Below are 22,830 nucleotides of genomic sequence, written 5' to 3' on the forward strand. Positions count from 1 at the left end.
TGTGGGTCATAGCACCTTGTCGCATGTAGAAGGCGGTGTTACCTGGCTCAGTGCATGCTGCACAGAACGACGCTTGATTAACTCACTTGTTTGATATTTGACGATATTAGTCTAATAACGTCAAATGTACGTTTGAAGAAAATATGCAATGGTGAAACTAGAAGATGATTTTTAGGGAGGTTTAGGAAGGAACTGGTTTACTTCAAGTTATAGCCGGTTTCCGTTATTGTAGTTTTTATTGCATTCTATAAAGACACAGCTTGAGACACACATGGAAACCCAATGTACAAAGGTAGTTTTACAAATGAAGCCCTCACTATGAATTCTAGATTTCTCTTCCAGGGCTGCATTCTAAAAAAAGTCTGGTTTGCTGATTTGCCTCGCATTGCCTCTGATTTGCCTCGCACTTCCTGCTCAATTTTCTGATGTTTTTCCTTGTTCTGTTACAATTGTCAGAAGCTTGGCAAGAGGCTTGGTTGTTCGCCAAATCGTCTTGGGTTGCCTAGGACAGGGGTTTTCAAACTTTGAGTGTGTGTGGACCACTTTATATAATCAAGAATTTTCACGGACCACCTTATAATACACATAATAAAATATGTCTACACACAGTCCTACCTGAATTACCCGCACCTCTTAATAGGCATATATTAGCACTAAAAGTAACATAGCATCAGTACAACAGGCTTGTTAAAAGAACGTTTACTGCACACAACGGCTGCCACATATTTAATGTATTTATTTAAAGCGCATAAGGGCATAATCAGGTTCATTTGAACACCAGGCTTATATCCATAGCAATGATAATGGGGCATTAAATATGTACAGTAATCACAAACGAACTGAACTGAACTGGATAAAGTCAAATATCAAATCCCGGTTCCCTCCTAGCCACTAGACCAAATATTCTGGAACGTTCTAATCTTTGCACTAGCCTATTTTAGTAATCACACAATACCTTCAATTTAATTTCAATTGTATATCATACATACATATTTTTTATTTTTTATGAAAAATATTATTTTATATTTTAGTTTGCTTTTCCACGGACCACATGCAGTACCGTCGCGGACCACAGTTTGAAAATCACTGGCCTAGGATACATCGGAGTGTCCGAACAACAAGTGTTAATCAGGAATTCTACGACTAAGCACGAGTTTCTGACAATTGTAACACAACGAGGAAAAACATCAGGAAATTTAGCAGGAAGTGCAAGAGGCTTAGTCATTCGCCAAATCGTCTATAGTTGCCTAGGATACATCAGTGTATCCCCGGAATTCTACGACTACGTCTTCAGACATTACATATCACGCCTCTATATGGCTGCAGATAACAAGCAGGTTTTGTTACAAAGCCTGAAGAATGTGATTGGTCCTTAAATGATGTTGAGCCAGCTCAGCTCTCCCAATCTAAATTCAGCATCTGTCCTTTATCATGCTGGTGTTTGAAGCTCAAGAATCAAGGAAAAATATTTGAAATCCAGCAATTAAGTTCAAACAACTTTGTCCGTCAAAATGAAAGGCACTTCCTAATATCATCATTGTCCCAATAGGGACGAGTTCTGAGGAGCAACAACAGACAAAAAACACACACGCACACGTGCGCACACAGAAACACAAGCACACACACGCCCACACAGCATCAAATGATAATCCATGAGTGCAACATTCGACACTGCAAAATAACCGCTTTCATTCTTGCATTCTCTTTGATGGTTTGTGTCCATCAATTTTAAACATCCCCCTCCATCTTTGCACTTCCACTCTGTTCTGTGTTGTATTATTCATGTGTGTTATGCGTTAACAAGCCATAAGTTCCCTGCTCCATCTAATTAGGGATTTAAATTTAGGTGTACACACACATGGATAGCAGGGAAAATTATTTACAGTGACACAATATATGTCTGAACTATCAGGCTCTGGTCAGGTAGTGAAACAAATTGTCAAACCTACGTGCTCGCCTAACCTCTTTTCCTTGACCTCGATGGAGATAAGGTAAAGGAAAGACGTGAAGGAGAATTCATGAGGACAAATGCATTGCTCAGACAATCAAACCACACTTACTCACACTTGCGATCGCAGATGCTCATGCTCACCCTCCTGTCCATATATACTGACATGAATGCAAATTAGTATATGAAATATAAACTAGTATATGAGTGTATGAAAATAACTGTCGACCCTTTCCTTGGCATTGGAACAGCTCTTTGGATTGGATTGGATCAGAGCTGCCACTTAGACAATTCAGGGTCATTTCGCTCCATTAGAAACCTTCCTAAGCAGAAAAGACAATTCTACCGCAGCCTCAGTCTGCTTTTCTGATTCATCTGAAAAAAACAAATTAATCGTTTTTTTCAAAAAACCTTTTATTCATTGTTTGATGAATGCGTGTTCACATGGGGAACAGCGTCGACATACATTACCATTCACATACCCATATGAAGCTAACCTTCAACAGCACCACCCATCTGCCTTCTGTTATATTACTCATCTGCACTTCATAGAATTGTATTCAGTCACATACATAAACAGCCTCACGTCCCTAGTCCCTACGTCCCTACATATATAAACAGACTCAATTAAAAATGTGTGTACAGCCGCGTGGATGACGGGTTTTTAAATACGGGTCTCAGAAACTTCCGGAAGCACTCCCGCCCGACTGAAAGTGGCCGACGCTCCTTGCCAGGATGCGGGTTTGACGGGATGAGGGCGGCGGTCTGCAGACTCCATGATGAACAGGGCGGACGTCGTTCCCACGTCTTCAAGGCTCCCCCCTTCAGTCCCCGCTGGGCTCTTTGAACCCAAACCACCGTATTCCTTGTTCCGCCCGAGGGTCGTAATCTGTGACTGAAATGGAAACAGAAGAGTTTGAGATTCATTTGTTAATTATACGTCAGGTTATTGAGAAGTTATTGAGAGGATTGTACACTATATTCTCATTCGGTAACACTCAATAAATATTCTCTAAAGACAACTTTCACTGAGGAAACCTTGATGGTGCCACTCTTATGTTGTTAGTTTGTTAGTGAAACTAATGCAGTGGAATACATCGGAGCTGGTTTTGACCTGGATGATTCATAAGTACGTTTAAGTGCAGGTTGTTTTCTATAATTAATTGACAATATGAAAAGGCTTATGCAGAAGGAATGAGTTGTGCAATATGTGACAGGGGTGGCTCACTGGCTTTGTTCTGTCACATTGACACAGAACAAGACCAAACTTGTCAGTGTGAGTGTGTATGTGTGTGTATGTGTGTGTGTGTGTGTGTGTGTGTGTGTGTGTGTGGTGCGAGTTTGTGAGCGTGTGTGTGTGTGTGTGTGTGTGTGTGTGTGTGAGTGAGTGGGTAATGCTGTCAGAGAGAGCTGCGGCACCTGTACAACACATCACCCCCATCACAGGTAGAACACCTATAATGGTTGATCATGTGAACGCAGCTCTCACATTGTGCGGTAACCCACTTGAAGACGTGAACCAGATACAAATGCTCAAGTGAGTGTTTGTTTGCACTGTGTGTGTGTGTGTGTGTGTGTGTGTGTGATTGTCTTCCAGTCTAGTTGATGCGGTAGCTCCCTGAGACTCCCTGCTGAGTGCATGACGGGCCCGCTGCTTCTGTGAGCGCTGAGTGCCCCTAACACGCGGCGCGTGCGGCGCGGTCACCTCGAGCTAACCTTTTGAGCGCTGGCGTGTGAACGGGGAGCGTTGTTATGTTTACAACAGCGGATTACAGGTGTCCCTCTGAGTGACAAGAGCTCTCTGAACAACGAAAACGATTTAAACTGCTCTCTTCTAGACTATGAAAATGTTTATCAATGATGTGTAACAAAATGAAAATGGCCTCTGAAATGTAAGGGAAAAAAAGAAACATACACTCCTAAAACACATTTAAGGAATGCCTCTGCGTTATGAAGGAGTCCCCAAAAAGCATAGCCTACTTAATGCATGGTGAGCTACAATAGCATTGAATTATTCATTTAACGCCACATGGAATCTCACTGCTGGTTCTGTATTCACTTAAATGTTAATAGGGTTCTCCTCATTCATGTTTCTTGAGCAGAACAGAGAAACAATGCCACTCAGGAAGTTGTGTTCTGGATCAGCCGGCTGTTCCCTTGCATGATCGACAGCCCCATCGCTGTATGAATGAGTGAATGAGCGAATGAGTGCATGTGAGGCACTAGCTGTAAAGTGCTTTCAGTGCCCGCATGGAAAGAGAGACATAAATGCAGACTAATTAGATATAATTACGCATTATGTTCCTCACTCCACTGCTTTATACTATACTATATAGGGCTGCTGCAATGCAATTTCCGCAAATGTGCAATACCCAGCGGTGTAACATCTCGGTTGCTATCGTATTCTTTTATTGTTTTACATCTTATAGATATAGGATTCCATTTAACATCCGTTTAACATGATGGTTACGGCAAAGACATTAATTTGTCAAATTGCTTCTTTCATTAGGCGAGGTTGAACTTGGCTCAGTTCGGAACTCGTTTGCTGTGGCACTTCGGGGGCGGTGCCGTGCTCTCTGAACAGCTGGCGTGTCCCTGATCCTGGAAGGACGGGCCCAGGAGTCACAGCGGGGCAGGGCCTCGATGGTGTGATCTGTTCTGCAGTGGGGAGACCAGCTGTGGCCGTTGCATCTTGGTTTTCCAGATGCAGACCCGGTCTAGTCGGGCAGCGATCCATTGACTATCGCTTTATTAGTTTGAGCATGAACTTGCCTTAGAGAGAGCTACACAGCGAGACTTTTTGAAGGTTTCTATTTTCCTTTTGGGACTTTTGAGTTTGTCCCAGAAAGCCAGGGGAACAGCCATTGAGTAATCAAGGGTTCAAGGCACCTGCTACACTTTAAAAGAAACAAGGCCATTTATAGCGCTTACTAATAATAATAGGGTTTGATCATTTAAGCTCAATGTTAAATAATATCGTGCTTGGTTGTGGTTTGAATTAGCATTGTTGAAGGCATTTAAGTTTGACCCATTCAATTTTGTTTCATTTGTTTAGAAAAAAACTTTAAAGAACCTTTTTGCATGATTTAATTGCCTTCTGTGTGTCGGGTCTTAGCCCCCCTGGTCGGTGGTGGATTCTTGAAAGCGTGCGTGGGTAGTGTTTACCCTTTGAGCTGTCCCCTTCTGCTCATCCATCTCCGCCTGCAGATAGGTCTGCCTGGCATAAACGCCTTTGTTCAATATAATATTGCCTTTTATCTGTGCTTAAGGATTCACAAAAACACTACCAAGAATGTTTATATTATGCTAAGCAGTGTTTTTCCGAGTCAGGACTTTCCACACACTCAGAGCCCTAACACATGTGGGGTAAAAAGCCCCCCCATGCGGACACGTCAAGAATACGTAACAGGGGAACCATTTGCCATTTGTCTTGAAAATCTGGGAAAAAGGCATTTCCATGCACATGTGAGTGAGTGACTGAGATAAGGTGGATTGCAGACAAGACAGAGAGAGTGACGGATGGAAAAGACTGGCAGACTGACTGGTCAAGATGATCAGTCAGACAGTCAGAAAGACAGGTTAGAGACAAGGCAGAGGCTGACAGACAGACAGGCTGACAGACAGACGGCCTGTGACTGACAGATCTGTCGGCCTACCGCAGAGCTCGGGGCTGCGGGCGTGTCCACCAGATAGCGTGCGAAGGGGTTGCATTGGTTTTCCCCTGCGCACTCCTCCACTCGCCGCCTCGGAGCGGCAAGCATCGGTCGAATTACTCCAGGTTTGGTCTAGGAGAAATGAATAAATGCATGAGAAGTTGGAGGTAAGTTCAGAGGGTTGTTGTGGTCTGAGATTGCAGTGCACTGCTCCAGAATCACAATATTGACAGAGAGCAGAAATGAAAGATGTGAAATCGATTTGGCACCTGGGTTTCTGACAGGATTCGTTCCAGGGAAGATGGCGTCGGGCTGCTTACAGTTGCCTGAGGACATAAGCGGAGTTTAACAGAACATAATGGCATTTATAACGTCTCCCATGGCATTCGGTTACAATTGTCAGGTATAAATATTTACCCTGAGTTGAATTACACATGTATCAAGAATGCTGTGTGAAAGACGTTGCCATCTACTCCTTGTTGGAGTCTCCAGAGAAGCATAGATCCAGAGTGTCATGTTTTGGGATGGATATCGACAGTGTTGTGCAAGTTCACACTTCACATGAACTAGTTCAAAGTTCAGTTCATACAAAAGGAAATTAATAAATTCACGTTCATAGTTCACCAATTCAGTTTTGAACTAGTTCATGTTCAGTTCATTAACAGTTTTTTTAGAAACCAAAGAAAAACTGTTGAAAACTGAAAAACTGGAGTGAATATTCTGTGCTTATCTTTTAAAATGAATCCTCTCCATTACCAGCTGCCCATCACTACAATCTCAAATTGTGGATATTATTTGTACACCTGTTTCATTCATCACAACTAAGGCAGTAACTCTATTTAATAAACATGTAATCTGGACCTAAGCATTAATTCAGAATGTCACAAAATCTGAACTAGTTGAAGTTCAAGTTCTTTAGTTAAAAATATGTTACGTTCAGTTCAAAGATCATAGAAAAATGAACTTGTTCAATGAACTAGTTCTTTTGAACTAGTTAATGCACAACACTGGATATCGAGTTGGCAGGTTGACAGTTTGTTCTTTCTACGTGCGCAACAGCCTTCCCTATTTACAGCTTGTACATTTAATAAACCCAAAAAAAACAGCACACACTTTTCCGTTCGAAGTAAACCCATCTCAGTTTATACAGAAGGAGAATAAAACACAGAAAGTCATGAAACATGTCAACCCAGTTAATAGTGCTGCCAATAATAGTGCTGTCAATAACACCATAATCACACCCTAACCAGAAGTATTTATTTCTATACTTTCTATAATTTCTATACTTGAAGCAAAAAAACAAAAAGGCTTTAAACTTACATATTTAGTCTCTCGCCCCATGGGCCTCGCTAGTGAGTTGGGCTGGGTTTGCTGAAAGACAGGAGGAGAACAGGGAAGCCACCCGTAGTGAATAAGACTTGACATCCTCAATATGTACTTCAGGGTGGACTTGTTCAATGTCCTATCTCTACCTCTACACTTGTGGTTGTGGTTCATTACTGATGAGGCTGTATTTTCTATCTGCTTTCCTTTTAGAATAATATCTACATTTACATATTCATTGGCCAAAAAAAAATTTGGAAAATAAATCACACTTCCAAATCTTCCAAAGCACTTCCAGATCACAAGGACACACACACAAACAATATATACCCATATATCTATATCTATTTATATAGATGTATTTGAGATATATACAAACATAGATATAGTTATAGACATAGATATACACACACACACATCTAATTTACTAATGCTTTTCATTTTGCAATATTAATGTAATCTTATTCTGCTCACTTAAAAAAAAAAGTACTGTAAATATTTAATTGTAATTTAATTAATATTTATTTATTTACAGTAGAAAATGTGGAGTTGTATTTTTACCATTTTGTTCTTTCACTGGTTATAATATATATATATATATATTTATATTTATAAAACGGGTGGCTTAAATCAAGCAATCTTATTGGTTCCTAAATGTTGTATAATGAGCGTATACACACAGCTATGACGCCCATTCAGTTGAACTGTTGTTTATTTATATACAAAAGCAATAGCATAGTTCACTGAAGCTCACACGGTGAGTGAACTGCTCTATAGTAGGCTAAATTGCCGGCGAACTAAGCTGCCAAAAGAAGGCTAGAGTAGCCTTCTTTCTGAAGGACGCTACAGTGTGTTGCATAGCAACCGGCACGCACTTTGCAGGCAGCCAGGAGGGACTACATTTTTGCATTCGTTAAAAAAAGGCTTTTCTGACTTTCTCGTTTTTTCAAAATTGAGGGTGTCTACGACTTTCATTTCTCCATATGTAACCGTTTTCTAAAAGCAATAGATCACTTCAGTCAGTGAAATGTTCTCATTATACCACAGTTAAGGGGGTCGCCCCTTAACTGTGGTATAATGAGAACATTCCACAGCCTGTCATGATATATTGCTTAATTATAAAACGGGTGGCTTAAATCAAGAGATCTGATTGGTTCCCAATTGTTGTATAATGAGCGTATGCACACAGCTATGACACCCATTTAGTTTCCCTCCACTGCGCGTCGGAACGAACAACGCCCCTTAACTGTGGTATAATGGGAACATTCCACAGCCTGTCGTGATCTATTGCTTAAATATAAATGTGTGTTATGTATATATGGTATATATACATAAACACACGTACAAACACGGCCACACATATAATAAACACAAGCCGTGTTCCATTAGAGTATAGGAAAGGATTTCAGCTTTGACAAATAATGGTAATCACTCTGTTGCACGTGCTGCCCGATGGAGATAATTCTGTCAGTTCCAATGAAGCCCATCACGCAGCAGATGCCATTCCTGGGAGGTGTTTATTGATGTTCAGAATTCCTCTTGGATGGCATTATGCATCAATATCTGAATGCAATTATTTTTTTCCATTTTTCTTTTTTTTTCAATCATTTAGAATGGGTGCTTTTCTGTATTAATTATACTTTAAATTGTTACATTACGTTTACTGCCAATGGAGCTCTTTCGCATACCATCAATATAACCATGATGTGCTCATTCCTCAGGTTGAAGGCTAAGGCTTTTATTTGACGGGAGATATTCCATTAACATAAATAAAGAAGACGTGTATAAAAAGTGTACGTGGAACTGAAGCATACCGGACAGTATTTGGTCTGCTTTCCCTTAATATGTGTGTGGATAACTTGTGTGTGGATAACTGTTTTAGACACAAGCTGTGATCCCACTATGTCACAGCGTAACTGCAGTTGTGGCCTTTTGCTTTCGTTTTGAGACGATTCTGGACCCAACCCTGCACCTGTTGTCTCCCATCAAGAGTTCAAGGTGTTGGATTCCGTACCTTCAGACCCGTGACCACGTGGTTGGACTCTCTGGACGGCTGAGCCAAGAGCGGGGACACCTTAGTCTGAACGGGGAGGAAAATTTAAACCATCAAAAGAGTCATACACTTTGTACACTTTGTCAACACATACAGAGTTCTACCACACGGCGGTCGCTCACTTTGGGCACGCCGTCGTCCAGTATCTTATCAATGACTGCGTACAGCTCCTCTGACTCCTGTCTGAGCTGGGCAGGGGAGCACATCTGGGAGGGAGGACAGGAGGGAACGGAGGTGTCAGGGTGGAGAGAGCAGTCAGGCGAGGGTTGGTTTCTTCCAGGTCTAGGAGTCTATAACTGTGTTTAGAGTCAAGTCAAATATAGCCCCTTGATCACAGTCACAGTCTCACTGCCCCACATTATACGATACCCCCCCCCCCCCACACACACTAAGCCCTCTAGTCTAAAGGGCAACAGGAAAAAGACTCCATAAACCCAGGGGGAAGACACTTTGAGAAGGGAGGAACACAGAGGAGATATCAGCATATTTCCTTCCAGGGACAACCGCAAGAGCAATTAGTGGCAGGTTGGCAGACGTACAATGGTAGCAAAAAGGATTAGCAATGACAAAGGAAAGCAGAAAAAGGTTACGTCAACACTATTAGAAATGATGGTTGACTACAATTGGTTGAAACATATTTAGCATTAAATATTAGTAATGAGGACGATTTGGTCATTTATCAGACGCTTGTATCAAAAGGGACTTCCAGTGAACTCCGATACATGTGGAACAGGGATTAGGGAATCTTACTCCAGGGGAACGAGGTCATTGGGGACACGACAGCCTGCTCAGCAGGGAGTCCCCAACAGCCTGGGCCATGACACTCTCCTACCCGCCTCCATTAAGTAATGGAGGGTTGCTAATGTGATGATTGAGCACGGCGCTCCAGGAATTACCTCAGCGTGTGGGTCCTCCACACCTCCAGCCCCTCTGGGCTCGTCCGCTTCCACCTGCTTGTCTATCACCTGCCAATGCAAAGCGTCAATTCAGACCCCGGGGAGTTCATTACTATAGGAGGCTAGGTTGACGTTACGTTAATGTAATGGCATTCAGTTATATATAAAACGTAAGACTTATACTGAATTATACCGGCGCTGTAGACCTACAACAGCCCCTTTATCAACGATCAAAGACCTATCCCGGGGATAGGATTTATCATGTTGCTCCTTTATGAACCAAAACATCACATCAGGATACGTTTATAAATAGATAATTTAATAAAATAATAACAACGTCATATATGTTTTATACATCCGAACACAAATCTTTTGAAATATTGCAGTACATATTAAAGGTGACATATTATACCACCAGGTGTGAGTGTGATTAGCTGTTACAAGCCTTTTTTTTTTTTTTTTAATCTGCCTTCTGACATCACGGGTTGGCGTGTCCACCTAGATGTGTGCTGGATAGATCAGTCCACCAGCCTACCCGGTGGACTGTAGCAAACGTTGCTCATTTACCCGTCACACATCTAGGTGGGAACGCCCACCTGTGATGTCAGAAGAGGCAGTTCAAAAACGGCTTGTAACGGCTAATCACGCTCACATCTGGTGGTAGAATATGTCCCCTTTAAAAAATAACGAGCTTAGCTCACCTGCTGATCCAACAATAAGGTGTTTGTGGGGATGGCAGCCAGAGACTTGTAGCTTGACTTTATCTTGTGTGGCTGTGGTTCACCCAGGGAACAGAAGGGAAAATATATCAGTTGAGGTTTGTGGTGTCCTTTGAACTAAAACAGCGGCTTGGTTGGGGCGTCATGTCTATTTGGAAGTCAAACTGCAAGCAGCCACATCTATCAGCCAACTTTATAAATAAAAAACAAGCAAGCACACCGCAATGGACGTTCAAATTAGCGCTGTGTGTTTCTGTAGTGCGGGTAAATGAGCGGGTTCCTGCTGGTTTCTGTTTGAAGCTGGTGTTTGGAATTGCACAGTTCTCATAGTTCGCCCCATGCCATAAAAAAGTGGCAGCTGCATCTTTCTCCTCAGATGCCACACAGACACTTTTCAATGTGTGAAATAAATTCAGACCTCTTCAGAAAGAAGCTTCTACTTTCATTCCTGTTCCCTTTATAGTTTGCTTTGGGCTTTGTTGAAACGCTGCAAACTTTAGCTTCAAGACCCTTCCTGAGCCACGGACGACACACACAGCAAAATCACTCTACGTATACCTCAGCGGATGGAAATAGTTTAAGGGAACATTGATATGAAAAGGAATGAACGCGGGCTCTTTATCAAAACCTCTTAGAGACACGCACAGCGGGAGAGCGCGTCGGCGCGTCGACTTGACAGGCAGATGTCATGCAAACGGCGAACACAAGCGATAGCTACCTTTCTCTTACGGCCCTCCCTGTCAGTGTACTCTGAGCCCCGGCTGCCTGGCCTCGGAGACGGCGTGGAGCGCAGAGAGGGAGAGGGGCACGGGGACGGGCAGGGGGTGAGGTCGCGCGCCAGGGAGGCGGGCGAAGGCGTGAGGGTGAAGCGGTCGGGGGTGGAGGTGTGAGAGCGGCTGGGCGACGGCCATCCAGAGAAGACGACGGGGGCGTAGCGCGAGGGAGACAGGCAGGAGGAGCGGGGGGGGGCGGGTGAGGTCGTGACCCTGGGGGAATCAACCGGGATGGGCCCGGGGGCGGGGGTGTTGCCCGGCGCCGGTGACTTTGTTTTGGGATACTTTGGCGGCTGGTGGGAGTGAGAGGTGAAAGGCTGGTGTTTCTTCAAGCAGGACTGCAGAGATCGAGGTGGTGGAGAAATGCAATCAAGCCTGGCGGTGGCCGGGAGCGGCGAGGGACTGCACACCCGCCGAGCCCAGACGTTTCCTGAGGCCGCTGTTTGGGGCTGATTGAGTTTGGCGGGAGATGTTTGCTCGGGCTTGTCCGCAGATGACCCGGGGACTGTCTGATTAGCACCCCCCTTTGGGCCGGGGGAGGTGGCTCCGGAATACCAACAGGGGCGGGACGGGGGCAGTCGTGTTGACTCGGTCCCCTCATTGGGCCTGGTGAGATCCGCTCCTTTAGCAGGCACGGCGTTGAGCTGGGGGGCCGCTGATTGCAGCGGAGGAAGGGGGACCGAGCGGGCCCCCAGCGGGACCCCCTGCTCGCCTCCTGTGGCTCGGAGCGCGGTAGGACTCGTAACCGGACGGGAGAACACGGTTTGAAACATCGGCCCCTTGCCTGTGCGACAGCTGCGATCGGAGGACGCCGTTTCCGGCAGGCGGGGCCCTGAGCCGCGGCCGTCCGGGATGTGCACCAACGGCAGGGCGGGCCGCTGTCTGAAGGAGTCCCAGTCCCAGCGACTCTGCGGCGGCTCTGCGAGGCCCTCCTTGCGGCCCGGCGACGGGGACAGGGCGGACCGGGGGGACACGGGGGCCAGGCCGGAGGCGGCGGAGCAGGCGGTGCAGGAGGCCAGGGTGATGTGGTTGATGGGCCAGCAGGGGGAGTAGGGCCGCTGCAGGGCCGGCGAGAGCACGGGGAGACGGCCCTTCCTCAGGATGGCCGTGAGCAGCGACAGCCGGGTGAGCGGGGGCCGGTGGTGGCGGCGGGGAGGCGGGGGCGGGGAGTGGGGGGCCCCCACGGACGAGGCCAGGCTCTCGCAGGAGGACTGGCAGGAGGCCTGGGGTAGGTGCAGCATGCTGGAGCCGCTGGCCAGGGCGTGCCTCCGCACCCGGACCACGGTGGGGGTGAAGGCCCCCGAGCGCACCGAGGAGCAGGGAGAGACGGCGCGGCTCAGCGACAGCGGGGACGTGACGCCGGACAGCTGCATGGCCGACCAGCTCCTCTCCCTGTCCCAGCCGTCGGAGAACAGCGACTCCCGGGAGGACGCCTGGCTGGAGAACAGGCTGGAGACGTCGGCGGGGCTCTGGACCCTGAAGTCTGCCGGCGGCCTATTTGTGAAGTCACCCGAGACGTGCTCGGCACCGGGACAGATACCGTGACAGCGCTGCTGGGAAGGGCTCTGGTGTTTACCAACAACGGTCTCCATAGGAGCCGCTGGGTGGCGGCGGGTGTTGCTGTCGCCCTGTGGACTGAGCGGAGGTGAGGGGTGAGGGGGGCCGACGTGATCCGCCCAGCGCTTGGACTAAAGGAGAGGAGAAGGAGAGTTGGGAGCAGGAAGGAAAACGTGATAGCCGAGGTGGTGGACGTGTGCGCTCACTGATTCACTGTGAAGTCCACTCACAGGGGAATTCAGTGGAATGCCTCTGGAGACCGTACGGCGTGAACCAAATAGAACACGCTGTTAGAATATACTGATTAAAAGGAAGAGATGAAGCCCTGGCGAGATAGGACTGGCGAGGGGGGAGAGACGTTGACTCTGGTACTAGAGATCAAACAATAAAGTGCCTCCAAAGCACTTGAAAGGAAAGGCCATACTTATAGGCCATACTTAATAAATAATGGCTAGAAATAAAGCGATTTATATCGGTTGTCGACAGTGGTCTTCACAGATTTATCACACCATATGCAGGACTATTTATGGATCGTGCATATTATTAGAAGATTGTAAAGGCAACCTAGGAGACATTTACATTTGCATTACATTTAGGGCATTTAGCAGACGCTTTTATCCACAGCGACTTACAATAAGTCTACCACCGGTCATGACCTTCCCATCAGTTGTCTAACATCAAAGCATTACTATACGTGTCACGTATATAGCAGAAACACTATTGTACTATACATCTGCAACATACACTTCGTGTGCACAACATCAAACCCTTCATATTACAATATACATAATCCTGTGAATCCATGGACCTGTATGAATCTGTCATCAAATCCATTTTTATTGATCGCAATGAATTAAAGTGCAACTTTAATTCGTCTCAACTCCACTTACCCTAAAGTTTGTCCTCTCCTGCGCGGGGCTTTTCGCTCCTTCCTCCATGGCGGGATTCACAGGAACTATTCCCGCTTTATACGTCCAAGCGTGAGACATGGCCTCCCGGATCCGTCGGCAGAAAACAGCTGAACTCTGACCAGGGAGCGAGAGGGAGAGAGAGAGAGGGAGAGAGAGAGAGAGAGAGAGAGAGAGAGGGGGGGGGGGGGGGGGAATTAGGCAAATGTTAACTGGTGGGAAGGTAACCCGAGCGGGCCCACACTGAACTCTCTCTCCAGAATTGACTTGTGACTTCCCCCCCTTCAGGGAAGTACCGTGACTTCCCCCCCCCCCCCCCCCCCGGGAGTGTGCTAACTTTCGCTGGAGCACATGCTCACCACATAGGATTCGCACGCGCCACCAGCACATGTGCTGCTGCTGGGATTTGCACGGCAGGGGAACCCTCAGCCAAACGATCATGTGACTGTTACAAGGTGCCGAACAACCTCGGTTTGCATACGGTGCTACAGTGTGTGTGTTTAACAAAATGACCACCGTACAGGTTTGAATCAGGTGGGATCTGTAGCACTCTGAGCAGTGTGACCAAGGGAAAGTTAAAGTTGGAACGTAATATTGGTTGAAAGCTCAAGTGGTTCCCCCATTAACACTGGTAAAATGACCAATGATAGTTTGAATTATTCAAATATTCTGATGGTATTATGAGGTAATCATACCTGGACAAACCCTTGCCTGTCCCTTAACTATTTGAATCCGTAATGACACATGACTTACAAGGGAAGTTATGACCAGGTTTATCACCAGAGCGATGTTTAATCCATCGTTCACTTCATCGACAGGCATTATGCAATGAAAAGTATGAAGATTGAGTTATGTCTTTGAATCCCTCTTCGCAAAGGAATCAACAGGCTGCTGGAAACATTCCTGCACATTGGTCGACCATACATTATGACACTGAGCTTCCTGTCCCGCCTCCTCCCAAAGGCCCTCTTTTAGATCGGGATCTGGGAACTGGGGAGGGCTGTGCAGTCTGTCACTGAGGCTTTGAGGAACAGGGCAATTTGCATGTGACAGAGGATGTTATGCAAACAAAATATGTAGGGCAACATAAAACCACTCATGTCACTCGCAACGGGTCAACCCACTTGGGAAAGGGATTCATTTGGGACTCATTTGGCGCCATGGCAGTAAACAACTCTTTTTTGGATGCTTAAACATCAACAAGGCAGAAGGCAGAAAGGCTTAGGATGAGAGAGTGTGACTATTTGGAAGGATATGATTAACCATTGCGTCTTGCCAAAGGCCTACTCAGATCGCTTGTAAATGATGCTCTATTTCTGACGTCCAATCTGACATTGATCGGACACTCAGGAACACTCTACAAATAGACCTCAACAGCCCGGGCAACGAAATAGAAGCATTAGCATTCAAATAAACAACCTTGAATGAACTTTACAGGCCATTGGCCATGAATGATGGATGTCAAGAAACACTTAATACTCAAAAGGCAGGGAAATTGAAAACAACATTAATATTCAACATTCATTAGGAGGGGACTTGTTGTCAATTAACGGTGCAGTACAACACATCTCGTGACGCGATAGCATTGACCAGATACATTGGTAGAAGAAGAAATCCAATGATAATGTCCTTGTCTTTAAGAAATGAACAGTAATTGTTTCCATGTATGTGTCTCGTCGTCTGCGTGTGGCAACGGTGAAATACGTTGTCATGAACAAATCGCTCTAAATGCTAAGTGGACCCGCCAGACAGCAGAGGATTTAAGAATAGATTTAAGATCGCCCAATTCTGTTTGACCAGTCCCTGTACACGTACAGGGACAACACTCTCCTTGCGACTACAGGATCCATTTTGCAATAACAACTAGTGATGGCTCGTTCGCGAACGAATCAGTTTGAACGAACGACTCTTTAACACGAACGAACCGACCTGATTCCCCGTTTCAGTTCGTCTCGTTCGTATTGTTCGTTCTCCGAGACTCGACTCCCAGCTCCACCCACTAGTCGCTGAGTCGCGCTGACTCGCGAGTCGCCGTTCGTTCACTGACTGTATTTAGCGGTGAAGACTCGAGGACTGAGAAGTCACGAGAGCCAGCCGGGCAACAAAATCCCGATTCCGAACATGAAGCGCTCCTCAGCTAAAAGGAACTTAGTTAATGTTGTGTTGATTGATGACCGATTGATGACCGAGGGAGGAGCTGAGTCTGACTGACTCGGCTGAGAACTGTGCATTCGCGATTCATTTGAACGAGAACGAGGGAGGAGCCGAGTCTGACCGACTCAATGACTGTGAATCATGATTCACCGCTACCGGAAATGCGAACGAACGAACGAATGAACGAACAAACGACTCTTCTTGGCGAACTGACGGACGCAAACTGATTCATCCAAACGAATCATGAAATCCACCACTAATAACAACAAGCAGGAAGACGCAGCAAAAACCCGGCTTTAAGCGGGGAGCGATTTGATTGGCGGCAGGCTGCGTCCACAAAGACTACTCCCCCATACAGACACGCCCTCGCCCATCCGTCGACTGACAGAGGTAGTGTGCACGAGGTCACGGTCACACTCCACTGTTCATGGTTCGGCGTTCAGTCACTTTTTAAATGTCACTTTAGCGTGCTAATGGTGTGTTCCAGATGCCTCGGACACCTGCCCTCCGTGTTGCACCGTGTTGCATTGTGACGTCTCGTAGCATTTATAGCGTTCCCGTTCGTCTTTGTGATCGTGTCATGTCTAGTCATTGTTAGCTACATTAGCCTCTTTAGCAAACCAGCTCGAAAACAAACAACACAACTTTACATTGTATCGCACGCACAGCAAGACCATGCAATGCATAAATTGTAATCAAGTGGGTAAGAGCATTTAAAATCGACATTAAAATGACCAAAGTTGTACAAATGCAAAGAAAATAAATATCTGCTCCCCCCCCCCCCCTGGGGGGGGAGCAGTGGGTGACCATAGCCGGGAGCGCTTCGACGCCAGACTAAAGGCATACAAATAACAGCCAGGCCCGGGTCCTCGGAACATGGCCACGCATTACCATTTTGATTGAGTCGAAGGGCTCAGCAACCAACACGCTATGCTAAAAGATGAAGTGGAGAATGGGATTACAATTACAATCACATTTACCTTTGTCTTTCCTATGTGCATTGTGTGCTGCTACCTTGGCCAGGACTCACGTGTTAAATAGATATATATCTCAAAGTGATTTCTCCCTGGTTAAATAAAGTTTAAATTAAATAAAAAGGGATAATTGCAGTCAGACGATCTCAATGGGATGGTTAAAATGATTATAGCTTATGAATAGCATGGAAATGTTTACTCTTATTCTGAAATTACTCTTCAAATTCATACTTATGTTATGCATATTTTAACCATGCGAATGCGCGCGCACACACACACAGGCGCACACACACACACACACACACACAGACAGACAGACAGACAGACAGACAGACAGACAGACAGACAGACAGACAGACAACACACACTGTGGATTTGGCTGTCTGATAACAGACTGCAATAGTAGAACTTACTGCGGACTGCTCAGTTGTTTCTCAACCATACACACACACACACACACACACACACACACACACACACATTCTCACACTCACACACACACACTCACTCACACACACACACACACACACACACACAAACAAGGAAAGATCAGATACAAAACTAATGAAACATTAAATATTAACATTAAGGGTTATAATTACGTGCAGCGTTGTTATAATAACTGAACCGTAATTAAGGACGGCCAGTTAATTACATGCGTTATCATAATGTACCTTAATTTGGTCTGCTTGTATTGCTCCAGAAGCTTTACACGCCTCTGCATCAGTGATCGTTCGCAGGCTCAAACATAGAAGACGAGAGATGGCGAGCTTGATATTCCACAGGATACCTGAGAGAACAGAATGAAAGGTGTGTTCATTATTCCTGTTCCTGTCAAGCACATTGAAGGAGAGAAATCAAGAGGGCTTTCACATCGCTGGGATTCATAAATTCAAAGATGAGGAGTTATTAGTCTGTAGTCTGAGTCTGTATTACCTCGATGGATGGAAGTTGTTTTTCTGCCTGATACATTCCCAAACACGTTTTGTTAGGGAAACGTTTTCAAAACCTTCCAGGGGCGCCACTGGTCATGATCTCCTCCTTTCACCGTTTCAGATTTGTTGATAAAATGTCACGTCCATGTGGCCACTCCAAAGTGACTCAAGTGATTCTTTGGAAGGGTTGTGCTGCTCATCCATATTAATAGACATGGGCCTTGGTTTGGCTATATTTATTGTTGCCGTGGTAATGACGGGAGGAGTTGTAATCTCTTGTTGATGCTAATGATAGCCTCTGATGTAGTGGGGTCATCTACCCAGCCAAGGCACACAGGAAGGTTCCCCAGGGATCAGCAGACGCCACAGCAGTAGCAGGCAATTGTTCCTGGACTTGATTGCTCACTATTAGCACAATACAATTCTCTACATCTCAATGAGTCGTTCTGAATAGGCTCCATTTGTAGAATCAGAGTTTTATTGCCAGTACGTTTTTACGTACAAGGAATATGCCATTAAGTATGACTATTGAATGAGTCACCCTTAATGAAATAATGGGGAGAAGGACAACTGGCAGGGCTTCCTTTGTGGAATCAGAAGGCATGTTTCTGACCAAACCATCTGATATAGCAAATAATTTTAATAATTTCTTCATAAATAGGGATTATGCACTGAGGCAGAATATGGTCAATACTGATTCTGATTATATAAAGCTCATAGCAAATAATGTGATGTTAGACAAGAGTTGCACTTTTCAGTTTAATAGTGTTGATAAGCGCTGAGCTGTGTTCAGTCCCTGCCTGAACACAGCTCAGTGGGTACTGACATGCTGGACAGTAAAGTAAAGGGTAAAATTATTCCCTTACCTAAAGATGGCAGACTAGCACTCACTGGGAAGAACAGTAGACCTATCACTATTCTCCCAGTTCACAGTAAACTGATGGAGAGAATAGTCTACTCACAAATACAGGAATACTTTGACTGAAACGGTTTGAACACAGGTTTTCAACATGCTTACAGACATAACCATTCAACGTGTTCCGCCCTTACAGTAATGACAGGTGACTGGCTCAAGGAAATGGATAACTCAAAGATGACTGGTGCAGTATTATTTGATTTCAGTGCGGCGTTCGACGTCATAGATCATGATCTGCTCATCAGTAAACTAGAATGCTATGGATTTAGTCCAACCGCCATCCTATTTATGAAGAGTTAGTAGGACACAACGGGTTTATTACACTGGCAGCTGGTCTCACTCTAAGGTCTTGGACTGTGGGGTCCCGCAAGGGAGCTGCCTGGGCCTGCGCTTATACTCCATCTTCGCAAACGATTTACCATCCGTTTTGTGTATAGCAACTGTACAAATGTACGCTGATAATTCCACATTGTATTATGCTTGAAAAACTCAGTGAACTGGACAATGTTTTATCAGCTGCGTTAAATAAGGTTTTTGATTGGATAAAACAAAATAAGTTGGAACTGAACATCTCGAAAACCAAATCAATTATCTTGGGATCGAGTCATCAAAGATGAATTTGAACTTGTATGGGGAACCTATAGAACACGTAGATAAAGTAAAATTACTGGGCACAATAATTAATAGTCAGCTGTCATGGGCAGAGCACATTGATACCATAGTGAAGAAGATGGGTTGTGGTATCTCCATGGTGAGGAAATGTCGTTCTTATGTCCCTACACACATTGTGGGACAGGTGGCAAAATCTTTAATTTTATGTCCCCTGGATTATTGTGCACCAGTACATAATAAAGAATAAAGAAATGACAAACCCCCCAGAACCACCCATGGTTAACGGTAGAGAACAGGCTGGTTTTCAATACGACAATACAACATTTTTCAGGCGCACAATCTTCTCTTCTCAACCCATTTTCTTATATAACCAAATTGCTGTAACCAAGATGTAGTCAGGTTCATTCTCATTTTACTAGGTCAGCCAATGACGGCCAGATGATGTACCAAGTCCAAAATCAAATGCTTTAAAGAAAACAGTTATTTATCGTCCCATCAATCATTGGAATAATTGCCCACTGAATATACGTGAATTGAACAGCAAAGTATCTTTCAAGTACCATTTGAGATGTACTACTACTACTACTTAAATTTGTGAGTAGGGAATGGTAACCATGAATGTAATAACTGTTTATGAATAATTTCTGATGATGTTTATAATGCTTTACTGCTTTTAGATTATCATTGTTAACTGAATTATGATTTATATATTGTGTATTGTTATGTTTTGTGTCTTTCTATGTGGACCCCAGGATGGGTTAGCAGATTGTTACCTCTGAACTGTCTTGGGTATATTCAGATGCAGGTCACTAAGCAGCAGGTAGGATGCTGAAGGGGTTCTGATATATTGGCTGGTCGTCAAACACCCTAGGGAATATAACCTCATTATCAGCACATGAGTTTTACATAGAAAAAACACAGAAAAATAGCGAATAAATAAATAAAACATGGACTAGGCCGTGGCAGGCGAACAGGTGACCAGGAGACAGGAGACAGTCGTGTTGACCTCGTGACACGACAAAGACAGCGTATATCTCAGGAGCAGAATAATGAGAAAGAAGAAGACGGAGACAAAGAAGGAGAAGACAAAGACGGAGAAGACGGAGAAGAAGAAGAAGAAGAAGAAGAAGAAGCAGAAGAAGGAACAGAAGTAGAAGGAAGTGTCAGGTGTCTGCTGAAAGGTAAAAGAGCCGACGGCTGGGGAGCGAGCTCATTGGTATGCACCTTGGAGGGCCAGCCACCAGCGAGGGCATATTTTTAGACACCTTGTTGAACGGGGCTGACTTTAATCTTGCTTTGTCCAACCGCCATCAGATAAAGGAAAAAGTGAAAAGAAGGCAGCAGAATTGGGGCGAGTTCTCTGGTTCTGGTTTTATTCCGTCCCCCCCATCCCCCAACCGCCCCCACCCGCCCTCACCCCATTATTGTTCCAGAACTTCTGTCGGCACCACCCTGTCCTCCACCGATCTTTGTGTCACACGGCAACTCGAGCACCGGTCATAACGGCTTGCCACCCTAAATTTTCCGTTGAGTGTTTTATTGCTACAGGAGTTGTGGGGGTCATGTCGGACACCTCGACAGCTCCCCCCAGGCCTTTCCTCTCCCACGCGTCACCCATGGCAAGCGTGATGTGACTGGGTTATTGCTGGTGCTCTCTCTCTCTCTCTCTCTCTCTCTCTCTCTCTCTCTCTCTCTCTCTCTCTCTACGTCCCCCACCCTCTAAATCACTGTGTGAGGCAAGACCACCCGCCTCACTCAGTGATTTAGGGGGTGGGGTTTGCTGTGACCTTCCCTCTCGCGTGACACCCACGACGAGTGTGATGTGACTCGGTTATTGCTTGTGTGTGCAAGGTCAATATAGCCAGTTAAATGCTCTCTCTCTCTCTCTCTCTCTCTCTCTCTCTCTCTCTCTCTCTACTCATTACTAGATGTTGGCAAATGTAGAATCAAATAATAGACTCATTTTTTTGATTCTATTTTGATTCATGTTTCTAAAAAATATATATATACATATATATTTTCCTGATAATCTCGACGTTGTCGTCGTGCATTATATGTTTAAATTCCAATGTATCAGTCCCGTAATGATCCCACGGACACTACATGCGCATAACTCTGCTGCCACGTTAGAACATCAACAACGGGGCGTGTCCCTAATTAAAGAGTTTAGTGGCAGACAAACAATGCCCCTCCCTCCAGAGACGAGAGTCTGCCTCTGCCAGCTGCTCCCTCCAAAATAAAAGTGTGCTGCTAGTCAAGTCCACATCAGAGAAGATTTCTGATCATACAGAAAACCAAAATCCCTATTTACACACTGACCTCCTGGAGCCTTTATTTAGTCAGCTCAAATGACTGTTTGACTTTAAACGATGAAAAGCCACAATATAAACACCACTAATCTGTGTGTAGCTGTAAGGATATTATATTAAAGTGTAAACAACATTTCACCTGGCTTGTAGCTTAAAATAACCTTGACATATCTGTAGTCAATGCTGCTGGAGACACGCAAATTCTCCCTCCTACAATCTAGGAGGGGCTCAATCTTACACATTGCGACTTAAATGTGTTTTCACTGATTATATGAGCATGCATGGGATATAATGGTATTAGTGATGGTTTTGTGTGTGTGTGTGTGTGTGTGTGTGTGTGTGTGTGTGTGTGTGTGTGTGTGTGTGTGCGCACGCACGTGTGTTTGTTGTTGTGTTTGGGGACAGGGCAAAAGAGAGGAGCTGTGTCGAACGTAGCTTGGCACCATCTTACCTTTCCCAGACGCCAGTTTGTGTGGTGTGTTCCAGTCCAGCGCTCCGTTCCGCTCTCTGAGAACAAACACTAACGCAGGTTTCTAAAGTAAAGAGTGAGTGGTGTTCCTTTTCATCTCAGATGTGTATGCCGTGTAATCTAAAACTGGTTTGCTGTTGTGTGCCATTTGGCTGCCTTTTATAGCCACATAACGTCCAGAAATAGCCAGAAGTACGCAGCACTTTGGGCAGTGATAACAATGTTCACACTCGGAGCAGGGTATACCACTATCACTTCCCTTGAGCCATTGCTTTGGTTTACTTGTTAAACTAGGGACAAAATATATATATTCTCAGAATGTACCCAACACATGTATTGCCACATGGCTGTTGTAGCACAGTGTTTTCTCTTGGTTCAATCTGTAATCTGTGTTACGAACATGTCTTTACACAGCTCGCCAAAGACAATAGGCTACCCTTGACAGTAGCCTACGGCATTTCGAAAAAACAAGGTAAACAAGGTAAGAACAGACAATAGGTGCAACAATTCAACACACGTGTGCTATTTACACGTATTTTGTTCACGTGTGTACAACATTGAGCATCTCGGGAGAATCAAATAAATACATCTCACTGTGTGAATTATTAATGGCTATTTGGTGTTTTGTGTA

The 22,830-nt window shown here is 45.0% G+C and overlaps 1 protein-coding gene across 1 annotated transcript; it reads right to left on the reverse strand.

Moving 5' to 3' along the window:
* Nucleotides 1-2,301: 2,301 nt before the first annotated feature.
* On the reverse strand, nucleotides 2,302-22,251 carry mlip (muscular LMNA-interacting protein). The gene is made up of 12 exons (XM_084470923.1): nucleotides 22,182-22,251; nucleotides 17,633-17,748; nucleotides 13,813-13,947; nucleotides 11,311-13,053; nucleotides 10,575-10,646; nucleotides 9,874-9,942; nucleotides 9,100-9,183; nucleotides 8,939-9,004; nucleotides 6,922-6,972; nucleotides 5,871-5,927; nucleotides 5,605-5,733; nucleotides 2,302-2,843 (listed from the first exon to the last, which is right to left on the reverse strand). Exons 3-12 carry the CDS (start codon nucleotides 13,909-13,911, stop codon nucleotides 2,613-2,615), a joined length of 2,601 nt encoding a protein of 866 aa, XP_084327049.1. The 5' UTR covers nucleotides 13,912-13,947; nucleotides 17,633-17,748; nucleotides 22,182-22,251; the 3' UTR covers nucleotides 2,302-2,612.
* Nucleotides 22,252-22,830: the final 579 nt, after the last annotated feature.

The sequence above is a fragment of the Micromesistius poutassou genome (assembly GCF_964030765.1).
Source record: "Micromesistius poutassou genome assembly, chromosome: 7".
In the NCBI taxonomy this organism is placed as follows: Eukaryota; Metazoa; Chordata; class Actinopteri; order Gadiformes; family Gadidae; genus Micromesistius; species Micromesistius poutassou.